Consider the following 19,609-nt stretch of genomic DNA (forward strand, 5'->3'; position numbering starts at 1 on the left):
TGTCAGAAGAACTCAGACCTATTTAGATGGACTGAATCCTGCCAACACCCCTACGTGAACTCAGATTCTCAGTGAAACAGGTCCTGAATTAATGTTATCAACAGCTCCAAAGTACTGTGGGGCTCTGGCAGGAGCCCCTAGGTAAGCAGTCCTGGATTCCTGTACTTAAAGACTCCTCAGAGAATTTGAAATAGTGTTTGTTGGATAAGAAACTGAGTGTGGGATAATGTGGTCACATAGCACTAGGAGCAGGACACTGATAGTGTTCACCTGCCCCAGGCCATGGCCTTCCTCCCTTTGTTCTGCTCCCCCCTTCAGCATCCTCCTTTCTAGCACCCTGGCCTCCTTTATAACCCCCAATCCGGGAACATCATATTCTGCTTCTGATCCTCTGTACCACAGTAACCTCTGTCGGGCTAAATACAGGTTCCCCTTTCTCCTCTCCAACACACGTTGTTTCCTGTCTTGCTAATTTTGGCCATTCTAACTGGTGTCAGGTGGTATCTCAATGTGGTTTTAATTTGAATCTCCATGATGGCTAGTGATGATGAACATTTTTTCATGTGTCTGATAGCCATTTGTATGTCTCCATTGGAGAAGTGTCTGTTCATACCTTCTGCCCATTTTTTGATATGATTATCTGTTTTGTGTGTGTTGAGTTTAAGAAGTTCTTTATAGATCCTGGATATCAACCTTTTGTCTGTACTGTCATTTGCAAATATCTTCTCCCATTCCTTGGATTGCGTTTTTGTTTTGTTGACTGTTTCCTTTGCTGTGCAGAACCTTTTGATCTTGATGAAGTCCCAAAAGTTCATTTTCGCTTTTGTTTCCTTGGCCTTTGGAGACATATATTGAAAGAAGTTGCTGTGGCTGATATCGAAGAGATTACTGCCTATGTTCTCCTCTAGGATTCTGATAGATTCCTGTCTCACGTTGAGGTCTTTTATCCATTTTGAGTTTATCTTTGTGTATGGTGTAAGAGAATGGTCGAGTTTCATTCTTTTACATATCGCTGTCCAGTTTTCCCAGCACCATTTATTGAAGAGACTGTCATTTTTCCATTGTATATTTTTTCCTGTTTTGTCAAAGATAATTTGACCATAGAGTTGAGGGTCCATATCTGGGCTGTCCACTCTGTTCCACTGGTCTATGTGTCTGTTTTTATGCCAGTACCATGCTGCCTTGGTGATCACAGCTTTGTAGTAAAGCTTGAAATCAGGTAACATGATGCTGCCAGTTTTGTTTTTGTTTTTCAACATATCCTTAGCGATTAGGGGTCTCTTCTGATTCCATACAAATTTTAGGATTATTTGCTCCAGCTCTTTGAAAAATACCGGTGGAATTTTGATCGGAATGGCATTAAAAATATAGATTGCTCTAGGCAGTATAGACATTTTAACAATTTTTATTCTTCCAATCCAAGAGCATGGAACGGTCTTCCATCTTTTTGTGTCTATTCAATTTTTTTCATAAGTGTTCTGTAGTTCCTCGAGTACAGGTCCTTTACCTCTTTGGTTAGGTTTATTCCCAGGAATCTTATGGTTCTTAGTGCTATAGTAAATGGAATAGATTCTCTAATTTCCTTTTTGGTATTTTCATTGTATAACAAAGCCACTGATTTCTGTACATTGACTTTTTATCCTGCCATGTTACTGAATTGCTGTATGAGTTCTAGTAGTTTGGGGTGGAGTCTTTGGGGTTTTCCATATAAAGAATCATGTCATCTGTGAAGAGAGAGAGTTTGACTTCTTCCTTGCCATTTTGGATACCTTTTGTTTCTCTTTGTTGTCTGATTGCCATTGCTAGGACTTCTAATACTATGTTGAACAAGAGTGGTGAGAGTGGGCATCCTTGTCGTGTTCCTGATCTCAACGGGAAGGCTGCAAGCTTTTTCGCATTGAGGATGATATTTGCTGTGGGTCTTTCATAGATAGATTTTATGAAGTTCAGGAATGTTCCCTCCATCCCTATACTTTGAAGCATTTCCATCAGGAATGGATGCTGGATTTTGTGAAATGCTTTTTCTGCTGGAAATTGAGAGGACCATGTGGTTCTTCTCTCTTCTCTTATTGATTTGTTCTATCACATTGATTGATTTGCGAATGTTGAACCAACCTTACAACCCAGGGATGAATCCCACCTGGTCATGGTGGATAATCCTTTTAATGTGCTGCTGGATCCTGTTTGCTAGGATCTTGTTGAGAATCTTTGCACCCATATTCATCAGTGATATTGCCTGAAATTCTCCTTTTTGGTAGGGTCTTTGCCTGGTTTGGGGATCAGGTAATGCTGGATTCGTAAAAACAATCTGGAAGTTTTCTTTCTGCTTCAATTTTTTGGAACAGCTTCAGGAGAAATGGTGTTATTTCTTCTATGAAAGTTTGGTAGAATTCCCCAGGGAATCTGTCAGGTCCTGCGCTCTTGTTTTTGGGAGGTTTTTGATCACTGCTTCAATCTCGTTACAAGATATCAGTCTAATCAGGTTGTCAATTTCTTCCTGGTTCAATTTTTGGAGTTTATAGTTTTCCAGGAATGCATCCATTTCATATAGGTTGCTTAACTTATTGGCATATAACTGTTGGTAATAATTTCTGGTGATTGTTTCTATTTCCTTGGTGTTAGCTGTGATCTCTCCCTTTTCATTCATAATTTGATTAATTTAAGCTTTCTCTCTTTTCTTTTGGATTAGTATGGCCAATGGTTTATCGATCTTATTGATTCTTTCAAAAAACCAGCTTCTAGTTTCATTGATACGTTCTACTGTATCTCTGGTTTCTATCTCATTGATCTCTGCTCTAATCTTGATTATTTCCCTTCTTGCGTGTGGAGTTAGTTTGATTTGTTGTTGATTCTCCAGTTCTTTAAGGTGTAGAGACAGCTGATGTATTCTGGATTTTTCAGTTTTTTTGGGGGAGGCTTGGATGGCTCTGTATTTCCCCCATAGGACAGCCTTTGCTGTATCCCATAGGTTTTGAACCGAAGTCTCTTCATTCTCATTGGTTTCCATGAATTGTTTAAGTTCATCTTTGATCTCCTGGTTGATCCAAGCATTCTTAAGCAAGGTGGTCTTTAGCTTCCAGGTGTGTGAGTGCATTCTGAACTTTTCCTTGTGATTGATTTCCAGTTTCAGAGCATTGTGATCTGAGAATATGCAGGGAATAATGTCAGTCTTTTGGTATCGGTTGAGTCCTGCTTTGTGACCCAGTATGTGGTCTATTCTGGAGAAAGTTCCATGTGCACTTGGGAAGAATGAGTATTATGTTGTTTTAGGGTGGAATGTTCTGTATATGTCTATGAGGTCCATCTGGTCCAATGTTTCATTCAATGCTCTTATTTCTTTATTAATTTTCGGCTTCGATGATCTGTCTATATCTGAGAGAGGGGTATTAAGATCTCCTACTATTATTGTATTCATATCAATATGACTCTTTATCTTGATTAATAGTTTTCTTATGTAATTCTGTGCTCCCATATTGGGGGCTTAGATATTCACAATTGTTAGATCATCTTGGTGGATAGTCCCTTTAAGAATTATGTAGTGTCCTTCTGTATCTCTGACTACAGACTTTAGTTTAAATTCTAAATTGTCTGATATGAGAATCATATCATAGGTCCATAGGTTTTGGACCAAAGTGTCTTCATTCTCATTGGTTTCCATGAATTTTTTAAGTTCATCTTTGATCTCCTGGTTGATCCAAGCATTCTTAAGCAATGTGGTCTTTAGCTTTCAGGAGTTTGACTTCCTTCTGAACTTTTCCTTGTGATTGAGTTCCAGTTTCAAAGAATACTCATTCTTCTCAAGTGCACATGGAACCTTCTCCAGAATAGACCACATGCTGGGTCACAAAGCAGGACTCAACCAATACCAAAACCTACCCCGTCCTTCTTTTGAGGCCCATTGGCATGAAAGATGCTTCTCCATCCCTTCACTTTCAGTCTGGGTGTATCCTTAGGTTCAAAATAGGTCTCTTGTAGACAACATATGGATGGGTCCTGTCATTTTATCCAATCTGCAACCCTGTGTCGATTTATGGGCGCATTTAGGTCATTCACATTGAGAGTGATTATTGAGAGCTAGGGTTTTATTGACATCGTGTTACCTTTGAAGTCTTTCTGTCTGTAGATTGTTTCTATATTTCTGTTCAATAATATTCGTAGGATTTTTTCTCTTTCATAGGACCCCCCTTAATATTTTCTGTAGTGTTGGCTTGGTGGTTGCATAGTCTTTTTTTTTTTTTTATTTCAAGATACTTTATTTTTAAAACAGGTCACAACACTAAGCTTTTGGCCTGTTCTGTCAAAGTACAAGCTACAAATGCTTGCTCAGCAGCGGAGGGGCGCCCCTTAGTAGCATGTTTAAAAATTGAATAAAAATCCATATAAAACAAATATTCAAATAGTTTCCATAGGAACACAGATAAGTGACCCCATCTCCTCATCTTCCACACTGTTGCATCCATGCAAACCCCACTTACAGACATCTCAAAACTAGCAGGAATTAAGTTAAACGGTCCCCCCCCACCCCGATCCCAGCTCAACTGGAAGCTAACAGCTACAGGAGGGGCACCTACACGTTAACGCTGGCGGAGGCCGAGGTGGCCGGGGGGCGCTTCAGCCCGCTCTCCTGGGCACAGGACATGGGCAGGGGGCTGGCGTCCGGCTCCTCCAGCTCGGCCGGGAAGTCACAGCTCTGGATCTGCTGCATCAGTTGCCACATCGGCCCCAACATCACATAGTAGATGGTCGGCCTCTGGATCCCATTGAAAGTGGAAGCAGCAGCGACCGTGTAGGCACCCATGTTTTCAAACACCATCCAATCACCCACATGCATCTCGGGCAGGTCGCAGTGCTCCAGAATGTGATCCAGGCCGTCGCACGTTGGTCCCCATATGCTGGTCGAATAGTACTTCTCATCTGGTTTGGGTCTCTTCTGCAGAAGGGGCTTCACGTGGGCGTGATCGTAGAGGATGCAGTTGAATGATCCATACACTCCATCGTTCACCGAATACATAAACGTCTGTTCACTCGACTCCTCTTCATCATCAGAGCCTGTCTGTTCCTTTAATATGAGTTTTTTGCCAATGATATTAACGGCGAGCGTGAAGGCTGATGCAACATAGTATCTGCCGGGCTCGGCTATGATGCTCACGCCCGAGTTGGCCGGGAAGTACTTGTCTAGGGCTGGGTTGATAACACTGGTGATCTCTTCAAATTTAAGCTTCACGTCCTCAGATCCAGGAAAGCCACCACCGATATCAAGCAGATACATGTTGAAACCAACCTCAGCTCCCATGTCGAAGACACAGCGGGCCTCGGAGATGGCTTGCACGAAGGTCTCAGGATCCATGCAGCCACTTCCCACGTGGAAGCTGACACTGATGACATCAATATTCAGCTCTCTCCCCCGGTCCAAGAGAAGCCTGCTGATTTTGAGTGTGGCACCAAATTTAACACTGAGGCGACAGACTGCTTTGGAATCATCGGTGGCAATCCTCAAAACCAACTTTGACTTCAGATGTGCCCTGGCAGCTTTCATCAGTTCGACTTCACTATCGAAAGTCATCATCTGGACTCCATTGTTGGCAGCGTCCTTAATCTGAGACACTTGTTTACAAGGATTTGCATAGATAATCGATTCTCTCCAGAGGCACCCCAAGACTTTGTACTAACTGTATTTCAGTCTTGCTGGCACAGTCAAATCCTGTCCCAATGGTAGCAAGGGTCTTCACTATGGTTCTGCTATCATTGCATTTGACTGCATAAAAGGGGGTGACCCGAGGAAGAGCTTTTAACCATCTCAGATGTTTCTTCAGAATGTCTCCCAGGTCGGCAACATAGAAGGCATCCTTATCATCAGAAGATGAAACTTCATTAATTTTTTGGTCCCGAATATCCTTGGCAGTAAAGCCTTCATTGAGGAAATGGCAGTCTAACTCTGCATTATTGAAGTTGTTCATGGTGTCTTGAAGTTCCTCCAAAACGTAACAAATGGAAAACTAAGAAGAGATGGAACTTAAAGAAATGGTGGCCAATTTCTCACAAAGGCAATTCTCCGGAATTCCAAATCCTGCTGAGGATGCATGTGCCCCGGTGCAGCAGTGGAAATGTTCTGATAAACACAGACTTTGCTGTCCACCTTAGAGCGCTCGGGCGCCGTGGGCCAGCCCCATGGAGATGCCACCGCCGAGTGCGCAGGACCTCCAGCCGCCCCGCCGCCCCCGTCAGCCGGCCGCCTGCCACCTCGATGCCTCCTGTGGAGGACCGCCGGCCCGAGGTGGCGCCAGAGCTCTGGCAGAGGGGCGGCAGCAGCGGAGGCTGAGGGGACTGACCAATTGCATAGTCTTTTAAGCCTTGCCAGTCTTGGAAACTCTTTATTTCTCCATCCATTTTAAATGTCATTCTTGCTGGATAGAGTATTCTTGGTTGCATTTTCTTCTCATTTAGTACTCTGAATATATTTTCCCAGCCCTTCCTGGCTTGCCAGGTCTCTGTGGAAAGGTCTGACGTTATTCTAATTAGCTTTCCTCCGTATATAAGGAGCTTCTTTGTCCTAGCTGCTTTTAAGAGAGTCTGTTGTCGTGAAACATAATTCCTCATTTTAACTATAAGGTGTCATGAGGACTTTCGAGAATCTAAAATCTTGGGAGGAAATCTCTCTGCCTCTAGTACATGGACATTGTTTCCATTCGTGAGATTGGGAAAATTTTCATAGACAACTTCTTCCACTATATCTTCTAGACTTCTTTCTTTTTCCTCCCCTTCAGGGATTCCAATAATTCTGACTTTGGAACGTTTCATGGCATCATTTATTTCCCTGATTCTGTTTTCGTGGCTTCTGAGCTGTTTGTTCCAGGCTTCCTCCTGATCCTTTCTCTCTATCTGTTTGTCGTCCAGGTCAGAAGATAATTCTATGTTCTATCTCAGTTACCCTAGCTTTTAGAGAATTTAGATTAGATTGGAAATCATTGAGGGCATTTTCAACATCATCCCTGGTGGCTTTCAGTTCTTCCTTAACATTGTGAACATCATCCCTGGTGGCTTTCAGTTCTGCCCTAATCAATTCTGTTTGTTCATCCATGGCTTTCTCCAACCTACCTATTACCTGGATAATTGTTAGTCTGAATTCCTTTTCCAACATATTGTCTATGTCGATAACCATTAGCTCTGTTGCAGAAGGTCCATCCTCGGTATTTTTCTTCTGTTGGGTATTCCTCCTCCTAGTCATTTTGGTAAGAGATGACTGAACAGATGCAGCTGGATTTATCGATTGTGGTGCAGTCAAAGTGCACCTGGAACACTTCTGTGCAATCAGGGTTCCCCACCAAAATGAGTGAAAAAAAGAAATAGAGAAGAAGAAAGAAAAAAAAAAGGAAAAGAAAAAGGAAAAAAAAGAGAGAGAGAGACAGGAAAAAAAAGGGAAGATAAAAGAGAAGGCTCAGCCCAAATGGGACCCAAGGTAAGATTTATGAAGTATACAAACAAAAACAGATAAACAAAAAGACTGATAAAAGTATATGACAAGAGAAGAAAATATATATATAAGCAATAAAAAGGAAGAACCTCATCAGAAAGAAGTCCAAGTATAAGATGTATATATTATCAGGACAAACACAAATTCACAGAAATACTGACAGAAGGAAAAATTGGGAGAGTGGTTATAAATTCTCTGTGTGGGCGAGGAAGTTTATTTTTATTCTTCCTGAATGTATCTTGATGTTTTTGTTAAGGTACTCAAATTTCCAAAGTTACAGGGGGATTAGAAACTGGTTTGCCTATAGGGGTAGCATTGATTGGGGAAAGGGGATTACGTTGAAATTTAACTCTATATGTATAGTAGAAAATAAAAATTAAAAAAGAATAAACTAGACTAAACTAAGTTAAAATTTAAAAAAGAATTAAAAAATAGAAAAGCAAAAGAAAAACACGGGTGTATGTATCAAAAAGTTCAGGTTAGAAGGTTATTAAAGAATTTGATGTACTGGACATCTCAGTGTGATAGTAAATAGGTTAAAATTATCTGTATGTATTAAAAAAAAAGATCCAGAATATTGGAAAAGAGTTAAAAATAAAAGTTGTATTTATGAAGTAGTGGTGGTTGTTCTCTTGTAGTCTTCTTTTTTATTTTTTTCTTCCTTCCTGGTTGATTTTCTGGGGGAGGGACCTGCCATGTGGATTTTCAGACAGTGATGTTCCTAGGTCCTACCACTCCCTTCAAGGGGGTGGGCTCTGAGGAAACTGTTTTTTTCAGGCTTTTGTTCTCTGTTTTTTTTTATGTTCTTTCACCTGTTTTCTCTTGCCTTGACAACTTTTGATGGTTTTTGGAGTTTTAGAGGAGAACAAACTGCACCCCGGCCTTCCTCTCAGAGAGAAGCCTCAGAATGCTCTGCAGAGCTGTTTGCAGAGTAGTTTCTGAGTCAAGGTCCCTGGGGATGCAGGAGCTCCTCATTGTACGCAATACCAGGGCAGCGGCAGCTGTCTAGGCAGCTCCAGGCCACCAGAGAGGTTGCAAGCAGAGATCGCACACTGAGATTTTCCTGCTGTCCCAGGCTGGGAATGTCTGGTTTTTCCGGATGCCAGAGCTCCAGGCTAGCACCTATGAGCACCTCTCCCAAGGGAGGGTGTGGGACACGTGTGTTTCAGGATTGCCATCTGGCCAGGCTCCCAGCCCCTCACAGGAACCAGACCCCACTCGTTCTCGGGCGTGCTGGCAGGTCAGGTGCACTGGAGGCTCAGGGATGGAGACCTGATTTCTGTGCTGCACTCTCTCTGGCTCATTGCCAGGGGAGGCTGTCCTGGGTCCGGGGACTTAGGTCCCTGACCCTAACCGCCCCGATTCCCACTATTTTCCCCCACTATCCTTTGCTCTTTATTTTTTGAGTGCTTTCAACCAGACTCCAAGTTAATGCTGGTCCCCAGACGCAGGGCACTCTCGTATTGGGGTATTACTTTCCAATCGGTCACCTCTGGTGGCTCCCTCCCCCTTTTGTTTATCTTCCGATATCAGTCCGACGCTCCCAGTCTTCTTTACCCACCACTGGTGTCTTCTGCTCCTGTAGAGATCCAGATGTGTATGATTCTGATCTCAGGCTGATTTAATGTGTGGTCGGAATTCTTTGGTGGGTAATCAGCTCACTTTAGGGTACAGGTTGAAACGGTGCCTCCTCCTACTTCCCCGCCATCTTTACTCCCCCCCCCCTTTAATTTTTTTTAATTACTTTTCAGTGTTCCAGAATTCATTGCATATGCACCACACCCGTCCTCCATGCAAGGCATGCCCTCCATAATACTCACCACCTGTCTCACCCAACCCACCCCAGCCCCTCCAAAACCCTCAGATTGATTTTCAGAGTCCACAGTCTCTCATGGTCCGTCACCCCATCCATTTTCCCCCAACTCTCTTCTCCTCTCCATCTCCCCATGTCCTCCATGTTATTACTTATGGTCCACAAATAAAGAAAACCATATGACAATTGACTATCTCTGCTTGACTTATTTCACTTAGCATAATCTCTTCCAGTCCCATTCATGTTGATACAAAAGTTGATTATTCATCCTTTCTTATGCAGGCATAATACTCTATAGTGTATATAGACCTTATCTTCCTCTTCCATTCATCAATTAAAGGGCAATTTGACTCTTTCCACAGTTTGGCGACTATGGTCATTGCTGCTATGAACATTGGGGTCGTGTAGACCTTCTTTTCACTACATCTGTATCTTTGGAGTAAATACCCAGCAGTGCAATTGCAGGGTCATAAGGAAGCTCTATTTGACATTGTTTTAAATTTGACTCGTCCCTGAAAAATTTTTGAAACAGTGACAATTTGCAAATATATTTATATGTATGTATGTGTGTGTGTGTGTGTATACATATATATATATGTATATATATACTTTTATATATACACACACATATATATCTCCATCTACATATAGATATATATATATATAGATATACATATATAAAAAATTATTTATTGGGCAAATAGAGATTTCCATAGAAGGAATAGGAGCAGAAGTGGGAGAGGGAGAAACAGGCTACCCACTGAGTAGGGAGCACAATGAGGGGCTTGATCCCTGGACACTGGGATCATGACCTGAGCAAAAGGCAGAAATTTAATGACTGAGCCCCTCAGGTGTCCCTAAAATATTTTAACATGATATTATTCAGGTATGATTTATGAAGTGATTGACCTACATTTGCTCTGAAAGGATATTTAAGATTTCATTTTGACTAACATCTGAGAAGCAGTTCGAATCACTCTTGGTTCTCAGTGTCTTGTCTCCTAGATCCTCTGTGTTAGAAGGGAAGTATAAAAAAAAAGCTACCATGGAAAGTCTTCTCACACATATTCTATTACTGTCCTTGTAAATACACTCCTTTTCTGCTGAAGGAAATCTGAAGTAACTTTCAGTAGAGTAGAAACCTAGGAAGTTTAGTTTTATGATGGTGATATGTGAGGTAACTTTTTTTTATCAATACAAGAATGTAGGTCATGGATGTTTTGCTTTAAATCTCATAAAGATATAAAATAGCATTATTATCACATTTTAAATAAAATGTATTTTTTCACTCTTCATATTTTATTAAGATTCCTATATGTAAATAAATGATTTTTATAATTTAATTTTTTCTGAGTTCCAAGTTTAATTATTTATGCACCATACTCAGTGCTCCATGCAATACATGCCCTCCTTAATACCCACAATGAGGTTCACCTGTCCCCCATACCTGCCCCTCCAAAACCCTCAGTTTGTTTCTCAGAGTCACAGTCTCTCATGCTTCATCTCCTCTTCCAATTTCCCCCAATTCACTTTTTCTTTCCTTCTACTAATGTCCTCCATGTAATTTCCTCTGCACCACAAATAAGTGAAACTATATAATAATTGACTCTCTCTGCTTGACTTATTTCCCTCAGCATAATCTCCTCCAGCCCTCCATTTTGATAGAAAAGTTAGGTAATCATCCCTTCTGATGACTGCATAATATTCAATTGTATATATGGACCATATCTTTTTTATCCATTATCTGTTGAAGGGCTTCTTCACTCTTTCCAGTTTGGTGACTGTGGCCATGCTGTTATGAACATTGGTGTACAGATGGCCCTTCTTTTCACTACATCTGAATATTTGGGGTAAATACCCAGTACTGCAATTGCAGGGTCTTAGGGAAGCTCTGTTTTTAATTTCTTAAGGAATCTCCACATTGTTTTCCAAGGCGGCTGCACCAACTTGCATTCCCACCAACAGTGTAAAAGGATTACCCTGTCTCCACATCCTCTCCAACAGATGTTGTTTCCTGTCTTGTTATTTTGGACATTCTAACTGATGTGAGGTGATATCTCAAGGTTGTTTTTATTTGAATTTCCCTGATGGCTAGTGATGTTGAACATTTTTTCATGTGTCTGAAAGCCATTTTTATGTCTTCATTGGAGAATGGTCTGTTCATGTCTTCTGCTCATTTTTTGACATGATTATCTGTTTTTTGTGTGTTGAGTTTGAGAAGTTCTTTGCAGATTCTGGATATCAACCCTTTGTATGTATTGTCATTTGTGTATATCTTCTCCAATTCTCTGGGTTGCTTGTTTGGTTTGTTGACTGTTTCCTTTGCTGTGCAGAAGATTTTGATATTGATGAAGTCCCAAAAGTTCAATTTCACTTTTATTTCCTTGGAGACATATCTTGAAAGAAGTTGCGGTGGCTGATGACGAAGAGGTTACCGCCTATGTTTTCCTCTATGATTCTAGTGGATTCCTGCCTCCCTCACGTTGAGGTCTTTTATCCATCTCGAGTTTAGCTTTGTGTATGGTGTAAGAGGATGGTCAAGCTTCATTCTTCTATATATAGCTGTCCAATTTTCCAGCACCATTTACTGAAGAGACTGTCTTTTTTTCCCATTGTATATTTTTTCCAGCTTTGTTGAGGAATATTTGACCATAGAGTTTTGGGTCCATATCTGGGCTCTCTCCTCTCTTAAACTTGTCTATGTGTCTGTTTTTGGGCCAGTACCATGCCCTTTTGGTGATCACAGCTTTGTAACAAAACTTGAAATCACGCAATGTGATTCCCCCGGTTTGTTTTTCCTTTTGAAAATTTCCTTAGCAATTTGGAGTCTCTTCTCGTTCCATACAAATTGTAGGATTATTTTTTTACAGCATTTTGAAGATGCTGGTGGAATTTTGATGGGGATGGATTTGAAGTATTTATTACTCTGTGTAGTAAAGACATTTTAATGAAATTATTCTTCAAATCCATGAGCATGGCATGCTTTTACATCTTTTTGTGTCTTTTTCAATTTCTTTCATGTGTGTTCTCTAGGTCCTTAAGTACAGATCCTGTACCTCTTTTGTTGTTTTTTTTTTTTTTAAGATTTTATTTATTTGACAGAGAGAGAGATCACAAGTAGGCAGAGAGGCAGGCAGAGAGAGAGAGAGATAAGCAGGCTCCCTGCCAAGCAGAAAGCCCGATGCGGGACTCGATCCCAGGACCCTGAGATCATGACCCGAGCCGAAGGCAGCGGCTTAACCCACTGAGCCACCTAGTGGTTCTTGGTGCTATAGTAAATGGAATCAATTCTCTAATTTCCCTTTCTATATATTCATGGATAGTGTGTAGGAAAGCAACTGATTTCTGTACATTGATTTTGTATCCTGCCACGTTACTGATTTGTTATATGAGTTCTAGTAGTTTGGGGGTGGAGTTTTTGGGTTTTTCATATAAAGTATCATGTCACCTGTGAATAGAGAGAGTTTGACTTCTTCCCCAAACTGAGTATGTTTTATTTCTTTTTGTTTTCTGATTGCTCTTTCTAGGACTCTAGTACTATGTTGGAGAACAGTGCCGAGACTTGGCATTTTTCACGTGTTCCTGATCTCAAAGGGAAGACTATTAAATTTTCCCCATGGAGGATCACTTTCACTGTGGGCTTTTCATTGATAGATTGATGAATTTGAGGAATATTCCCTCTATCCCTTTATTTTGAAGTCTTTTAATCATGAGCTGATCCTGTATTTTTATAAATGCTTTTTCTGCATCAATTGAGAGGACCATGTGGTTCTCTCTTCTCTTACTGATTTTTTTTCACATTGATTGATTTGTGAATATTGAACCACTCTTGCCTACTAGAGATCAACCCTACCGAGTCATGGAGGGTAATCTTTTTAATGTACTGTTGGATCCTATTAGGTAGGACCTTGTAGAGATCTTGGTGTCCACATTCTTCAGGGATATTGGTCTGAAATTCTTCCTTTTGATAGGATCTTTGCCCGGTTTAAGGACCAGGGTAATTCTGACTTCAGAGAAATAGACTGAAAGTTTTCATTTTCCTTCTATTTATCTCGTTCTCTATTTATTTTCCTTCTGTTTTCAATTTATCTAAAGAATCACTTAAGCATTGGAAAGGGGTCATCACTGTGAAAGCTCCTACAAATGTTGTATGGCAAATTTTTAACTGATGATGACTGTACCTCTCCAGAGGCCAGTCATACAGGTAATGCTCATTGGTCAAGACAGGTATTATTAGTAATGAGCATCCACTTGGACCCTGTGTCTTCTCTTGAGGGAAGCCTTGTGCTGCTTGGGCCTCAGGAGTTTGTTTTACACTAAGTGGTACCTCAATAAACCTGGGAGAAATGTCATCACCACTGAAAAACATATTCACAGGGTTGTAAATGAACAAAAACCATACTTCAGAATCTCTGCTATGAGTCAGTAATAACTTCATCTAACAATAAACCTCACCTCTGAGCAAGCATTAGATTTCGCTGATGGCATTTGATCAAGCATAAGGAAAGAAAAGGCACCATCGTGGTCTTTGTGTGCTCTGTGAGGGAACAGAGACTTGAAGACCACATAGACACATGACCAGCATATGAGAAAGTCGGCACTGAAGTTTTGGGGCCTTGCTTCCAAAGCCCCCACAACTTCTCTCACATCTCCACTGCCTGGAAGGGACTGCAAATTTCTACTCTGAATTTGGCATCAACAGTGGCTTTAGTCCTTTCTCTGGAGCCTCCTGTGGGGGTCACATTCCAGGTGAAAGACATCAGGACCAGTCCATGCTCAGCATTCAAGTACTTTTAGCATCCAACGGGTATTTACCACATTGATGCTTCACTGTTTCTCCTTCCCTCACTCCCAAACTCTTTTGATTATAGGAAGTTTCAGCGCTAATCCTCCCACAGTCTTCAAACTCTGGAGTTCTGGAGCTGTGCTCTTTGCTGTGGCTGTCAGACCCTGTGGCAGTCACATCGCAAATGCACGTGTGGAAGGAGTTGAGGAAAATTCACTCCAAATTTCCCTTATTGGGATCTAGCATTTCACCTCACATAATTTTGCCAAAAGTGGAAGTGCAGCTCCCTTGTTGGTAATCTGTGTTCTTCACCTGTGCCAGCCATGATTTCTGTGTGATTACCAGAAGATACTCTCCTACCAAACATAAAAATATTCTTCAGGGATTGAGCACTAAGATTGGCACCTGACTTTATTCCAAAGAGGCAGAAAAAAATAGGCTATATGTTGCAAGTTGGAGGCAAATGCTCAGCAATGAGAGAAGAATAGCCCCACTTAGGGCTCTGTTAAAATTGACCACTTAAAATAGCCTCTACCTGTGTTATGTGGACCTTTTTAAGGAAACATACTTAGTCATAATTTTGGATAAATATAAATATAAAATGAGACAAATTATGAATTGACGTTTCCTTTTTCTCATGTATATATATGAAATATGTTGCATTTGAATGGATTTTGCTTGCCCTGTCAGTGTCAATGTTTCCCTCCACAAAATGAAATCTGAGACAGCTGGACTGATATATGTCACTTATAAATTCCAGAAACTCCTAGACTTCCATAAACTCCTGATTATTGTTCCCATGCCATCAACAGGGAGGATCTAATGTCAAGAGAGTTACCTGGTGGTTTCCATGGGTGAATGCAGCACTCAGAGCTGAGGGCTGGCCCTCATGAAGAAAAGATTTCTGAGGGCAGAAGGAAGACACGAGGCACATAAGATAATAGGATCTATGAAGGGTCTAATGTTTCAAGATCAGAAGACCTGGTAGAGTATCCTCACTTCCAGATACTGCTGAGTTGGGAAGGAAACATCTGCATGAGTAGCAAAAGACTTAAATCCAGCAAGATTCTGATGATCATGTGCATGTGACTTAACCTGTTCTCACCTGCTGGTGAGAGTCACAACTGTTTGAGGGTCAAGAATTGAAGGAATTTGCACAGAGCACCCGATGACTCATTGGATACAGTGGGATTGCAATGGCTGATCAGCGAGTATACTGTGTTTTTGTGAGCATTCTGCTAAGTAGTTAGTAGGTTCCTGTAACCCAGGCATGTTTTTAGGGGGCAGTGCAGGAGATAGATTTGGGCACAATGCTAACTCAGCAAGCCCTTGGTCAGTCAAACCACAAGCTATGTCAAGTCCCCAGGAGGTGGTAGACTGGGCCTTGACAGATTGGGGAAGACAGAGCTGTGGGTACAAGGGAAATAGACTGAGAGCTAACTTCTCAGGACTTGAGTAGATCTCTTGAGGGAAGTTGACCTGAGACCCTAAACCTTAGCTTGGTTTCCAAGACACTTCACAGTCTACTTGAAAGGAGCAGAGACTCTCAGTGCTGGAATGAAACAGCGGGCACATCAAACTATATGCCTTCATTTTGTTTTATTTATTTTTTTTTTTTAGATTTTATTTATTTGATTGACAGAGAGTAGGACACAGAGAGAGACAGAGAGATCACAAGCAGGGGGAGTGGGAGAGGGAGAAGCAGACCCTCCAATGAGCATGGAGCCCAATATGGGGATCAATTCTGGAACCCTGGGATCATGACCTTAGCCAAAGGCAGATGCTTAACAACTGAGCCACAAAGATAGCCCTATACACCTTAATTGTAGAAGAGAGAAAACTTGGCTTCATTCTAATACATAAGAGGAGAATTGTTGGATGATATGGTTATTCTATATCCATTTTTAAGTACTCTTTACCCCCATGGGGGGCTCAACCTCATGACCCTGAGATCAAGAGTCACTCACTCTTCTGATTGTGTCAACCAGGTGCCCCTATGTTGAATTTTTTGAGAAAACTTGACACTGTTTTCCATAGTAGCTGCACCCATTTATAGTCCTACAAACAGAGACCATTTACAGTCCCACTAGAGCCCAATAGAACACAGTTCCCTTTCCTCCATATTTTGGCCAAAATTCTTGTTTGGACTTCTGGACACTAGTCATTCTGACAAGTGACAGGTGACAGGTGACATCATTTTGGACTCTTATTTTCATTTGCCTGGTGATAAGTGGTGATGAGCATCTCTTTGTGTATTTGTTGCCCCTCTCTCTGTTTTCTTTGAGAAAGATATCTAGTCTGAACTCTGCTGATCTTGTAACTGCTATCTGTTTTTGTGTTATTGAGTTGTATGAGTTCTTCAATATTTTGCGTACGAGACAGTTATCAGTTAGGTAGTTTACAAGTATTTTCTCCTCTTCAGTATGTTGTCTTTTCAATGTGTTGATGACTGGAGATTTACTTTGCTGTACAGAAGGCTTTTAGTTTGATGCAGTCCCAGTTGTTATTCATTGTAGCTTTTGCTTCTGATTTCAAATCAGAAAATCAGTGTCAAGAAGGAACTCAGGAAACATTCTTCCAAAAAAAATCGTGTTAAGGGGATGAATGACTAGATCATTTCTGAAACCTCTGTCCTGCATAGTTTTAATAGATTCTTGCCTGGCTTGGTCAGCACAGCATCTGACTCTAGATCTCAGAATCTGGAGTTCAACTTTTGGTCATGGCGCTTATTATAAAAAGGCAGGGGTGTTAATAACATACTGCCCAATTTCCAGCTAGTTATTTTATGGGTGTAGTTGTTTTGGTGAAGTCCTTGCCACATCGTGACTTCGTTGTTGTGGATTGGGTGGGATAGACATTCAGTTGCATTGCTTTACTTGAGGTTGCTCAGTGTTTTCAAAGCACTTATCATGGAGACTGTTGCTTGCCTATTTTATATTCTGGGAGCTTTTGTTGGAAATCAATTGGCTACATAATTGTGGTTTTATTTTCTTGGGTTTCCTACTCTGTTCCATTGATCTGTGTGTCTGCATGTCGATACCATACAATTTTCATTTCTACAAATTTGTAATACACTTTGAATTCAGAAAGCATGATGCCTCCAGGTTCGTTTCTTCTCCAGATGGCTTTGGCTATTCAGGGCTTTTTGTGGTAGTATTCACTCTATAGGATTATTGGTTTTATTTCTAAAAATGCTGTTAGATGTTGATGGGGTTTGCCCTGAATATTTAGATTGTTTATGCAGTGTGGAGCTTTGGATTACATGTATTCTAAGGCTCCATTAGCATGGGATGTTTCCAGACTTAACTCTGTCTTCTTCAAATTCTTTCATTAGTGGTTTAAGTTTTCAGTATGCAGGTCTTTCACCTCCAGGTGAAAATAATTCCTATGTATTTTATTCTTTTTGAGTGATTATCAATTACAAATAATTTTCTTAATTTCTGTCCTTGATAGCATGTTATTCGTGTATAGAAATGAAACTTACTTTTGTATATAGAATCTGTGTCCTTAAGTTTAGGTCTTAATCCATCTGTTAGTTCTACAAGGATTTTTGTAGAGTCATAAGTAGTTCTCCTAATAAGTAAAAAATAAGCTGAGAATATAAGTTGTTGTCATCTAACTGGGAAAAGAGGATACACATATGCTGAGTGATAGTTTTCAAATTGTCTAAAATGTTTTATGTTTGGTGTAAGCAAAGGATTCCATAAATATGGCTTGTTTTCTTTCACTGCTTTCTTTCAACCAAATATACAGAGCTGTGGTATGGACCAGTTATTTCCCACACTATCCCACCGTACACCGTGAGCCTCTTGGGAAGCATCCACCATTCTCCCTACTTCCTATCCTGGAACCCAGGGCCTAACTTAGCTACTTAGAAAATATTTCTCGAAATAGTGCTTTTGGGAAAAAGCCCACTTTTCACATATTTCCTAGAAGACACTCTTCGAAACGTTGAATTTTATGTAACAGTTTTGATCTCTCTGTGAATCCTTGAAGATGCCCAACATCCCTTGGCTTGTTTTGCAGAGAATTCAGGGAATTCCTGCAATGTCACCTGTGACCACCAGAGGATGACATGTGTAGTCTTAATGAGGACACAGCTCCACCCCTGAAGAAGATATAAGTTAACCTCATTTTGGACTTCCTTCATACTCTCAGCGAATTTCTTCAAGGATAGAATAAATATTATTCTACAGATTCTTGCGGATCTATTGACAACTCCCTACAAGAGACAACCTAAGATAGTACAGTGACTAAATTGCATCCATTCTTGCACATACCATAAATAAAATTATAAATGACTGAATGAAGGCCCATGGACCCTCCCCTTAGAGGAGACAGAAAATGAACCCCCAATCGATCACAGATCTATATTCAAGAGCTAAAACTATAAACCTCAGAGAAGAAAGCCTATGAAGACATCTTCCTGACCTTAGCTTTGCCATCTGTTTCTTAAGGATGACAACAGAACCAACAAGTGGAAGACCAGGTACATGGATAAATTGGCCACTGACATGATTGCCTTTCCTCTGGACTCTACGCGTGCTCCCAGGCACCAGGCAGGAGGTGTACAAGTCGTTTTTTTTCTACATCCCATTTAGCAGTACCCATTACATTCAACAATTTAGGGACAGGGTCGGTAGTTTCAGATCCCTGCCTGGGGTCACCCAGATACAAAGAGGCTGATCATGGGCTAGAACTGCTGTCTCTATGCCATTGGATTCTGTGTTCCATCCACACAGCTCACACCTGAAACTCAGAGGTGCACAAAGCTCCACATCCAACCCTGAGGCCTGGAGACGTCACTGAATGCAAGGAGCAGTGGTGCCACATCTGACATGAGCTTGCAATGGGTCTGTTGTCTGATGATGCTGTGGCTTGGCACTGAGGAATCTCCCAGTACCAGCCAGTGTTTGTCTGAGTAGGAGGAAGTTTCTCCCTGTGTACAAAGGCTCACATAACTTCAGAGTTGAGAAGTCTCTTCTGAAGCAACTGGCTGCAACCTTCTTGTGAGGTTGGGCCCACAACACTGGCAAGCCCTGGGTTCAAATCCTGCTTGTGACTCAATGTAGATCACGGAAAAGTGCAGTTTTTTAAAGCCTTGGTTTCCTTATTCATCAAACAGAGGCCACATTCCTACTTCCACATGGAATTATTAGGGGGATTGACTGACGTGATTCGTGCTCTAAAAAGATACGCAATACTCCTCAGCTTTATATTCTAAAATTATCCCCCTGGGAGCACATTGCTGTGATGGGCTCTGGGCTTCTGCTTTACTGTCCCTTCAGCCTGCCAAAGCAGGCTCCCCTGACTCAGTTGTCCTTCTAGAAAGCCTTCATCCCCTCCAGTATGGGATCCCACAACACTGGGGCTCATTCATCAGACCCAGGCCAACCCCGTGGCAGGATGTCACCCTGAGCTTGTGTTCTGGACATGGAAAATCCTCAGTGTGGATACTGGCAGGCTGGAGCCCCTGGAACTGTCACCTGTTTTTGGAACAAATATTGGGGTGCCTTGTGATGGGGCTCTTTCTCCGCAA

General features: G+C 41.3%; 1 protein-coding gene across 1 annotated transcript; it reads right to left on the reverse strand.

The window, feature by feature from the left end:
* Positions 1-4,567: 4,567 nt before the first annotated feature.
* On the reverse strand, positions 4,568-6,298 carry LOC123935848 (ornithine decarboxylase-like). Its single transcript, XM_045996678.1, is given in 2 exon segments — positions 4,568-5,632; positions 5,634-6,298. Coding segments are annotated over 2 exon segments (1,389 nt in total). The 5' UTR covers positions 5,958-6,298.
* Between the last annotated feature and the right edge of the window lie 13,311 nt (positions 6,299-19,609).

The sequence above is a fragment of the Meles meles genome, chromosome Y (genome assembly GCF_922984935.1).
Source record: "Meles meles chromosome Y, mMelMel3.1 paternal haplotype, whole genome shotgun sequence".
Lineage (NCBI taxonomy): Eukaryota > Metazoa > Chordata > Mammalia > Carnivora > Mustelidae > Meles > Meles meles.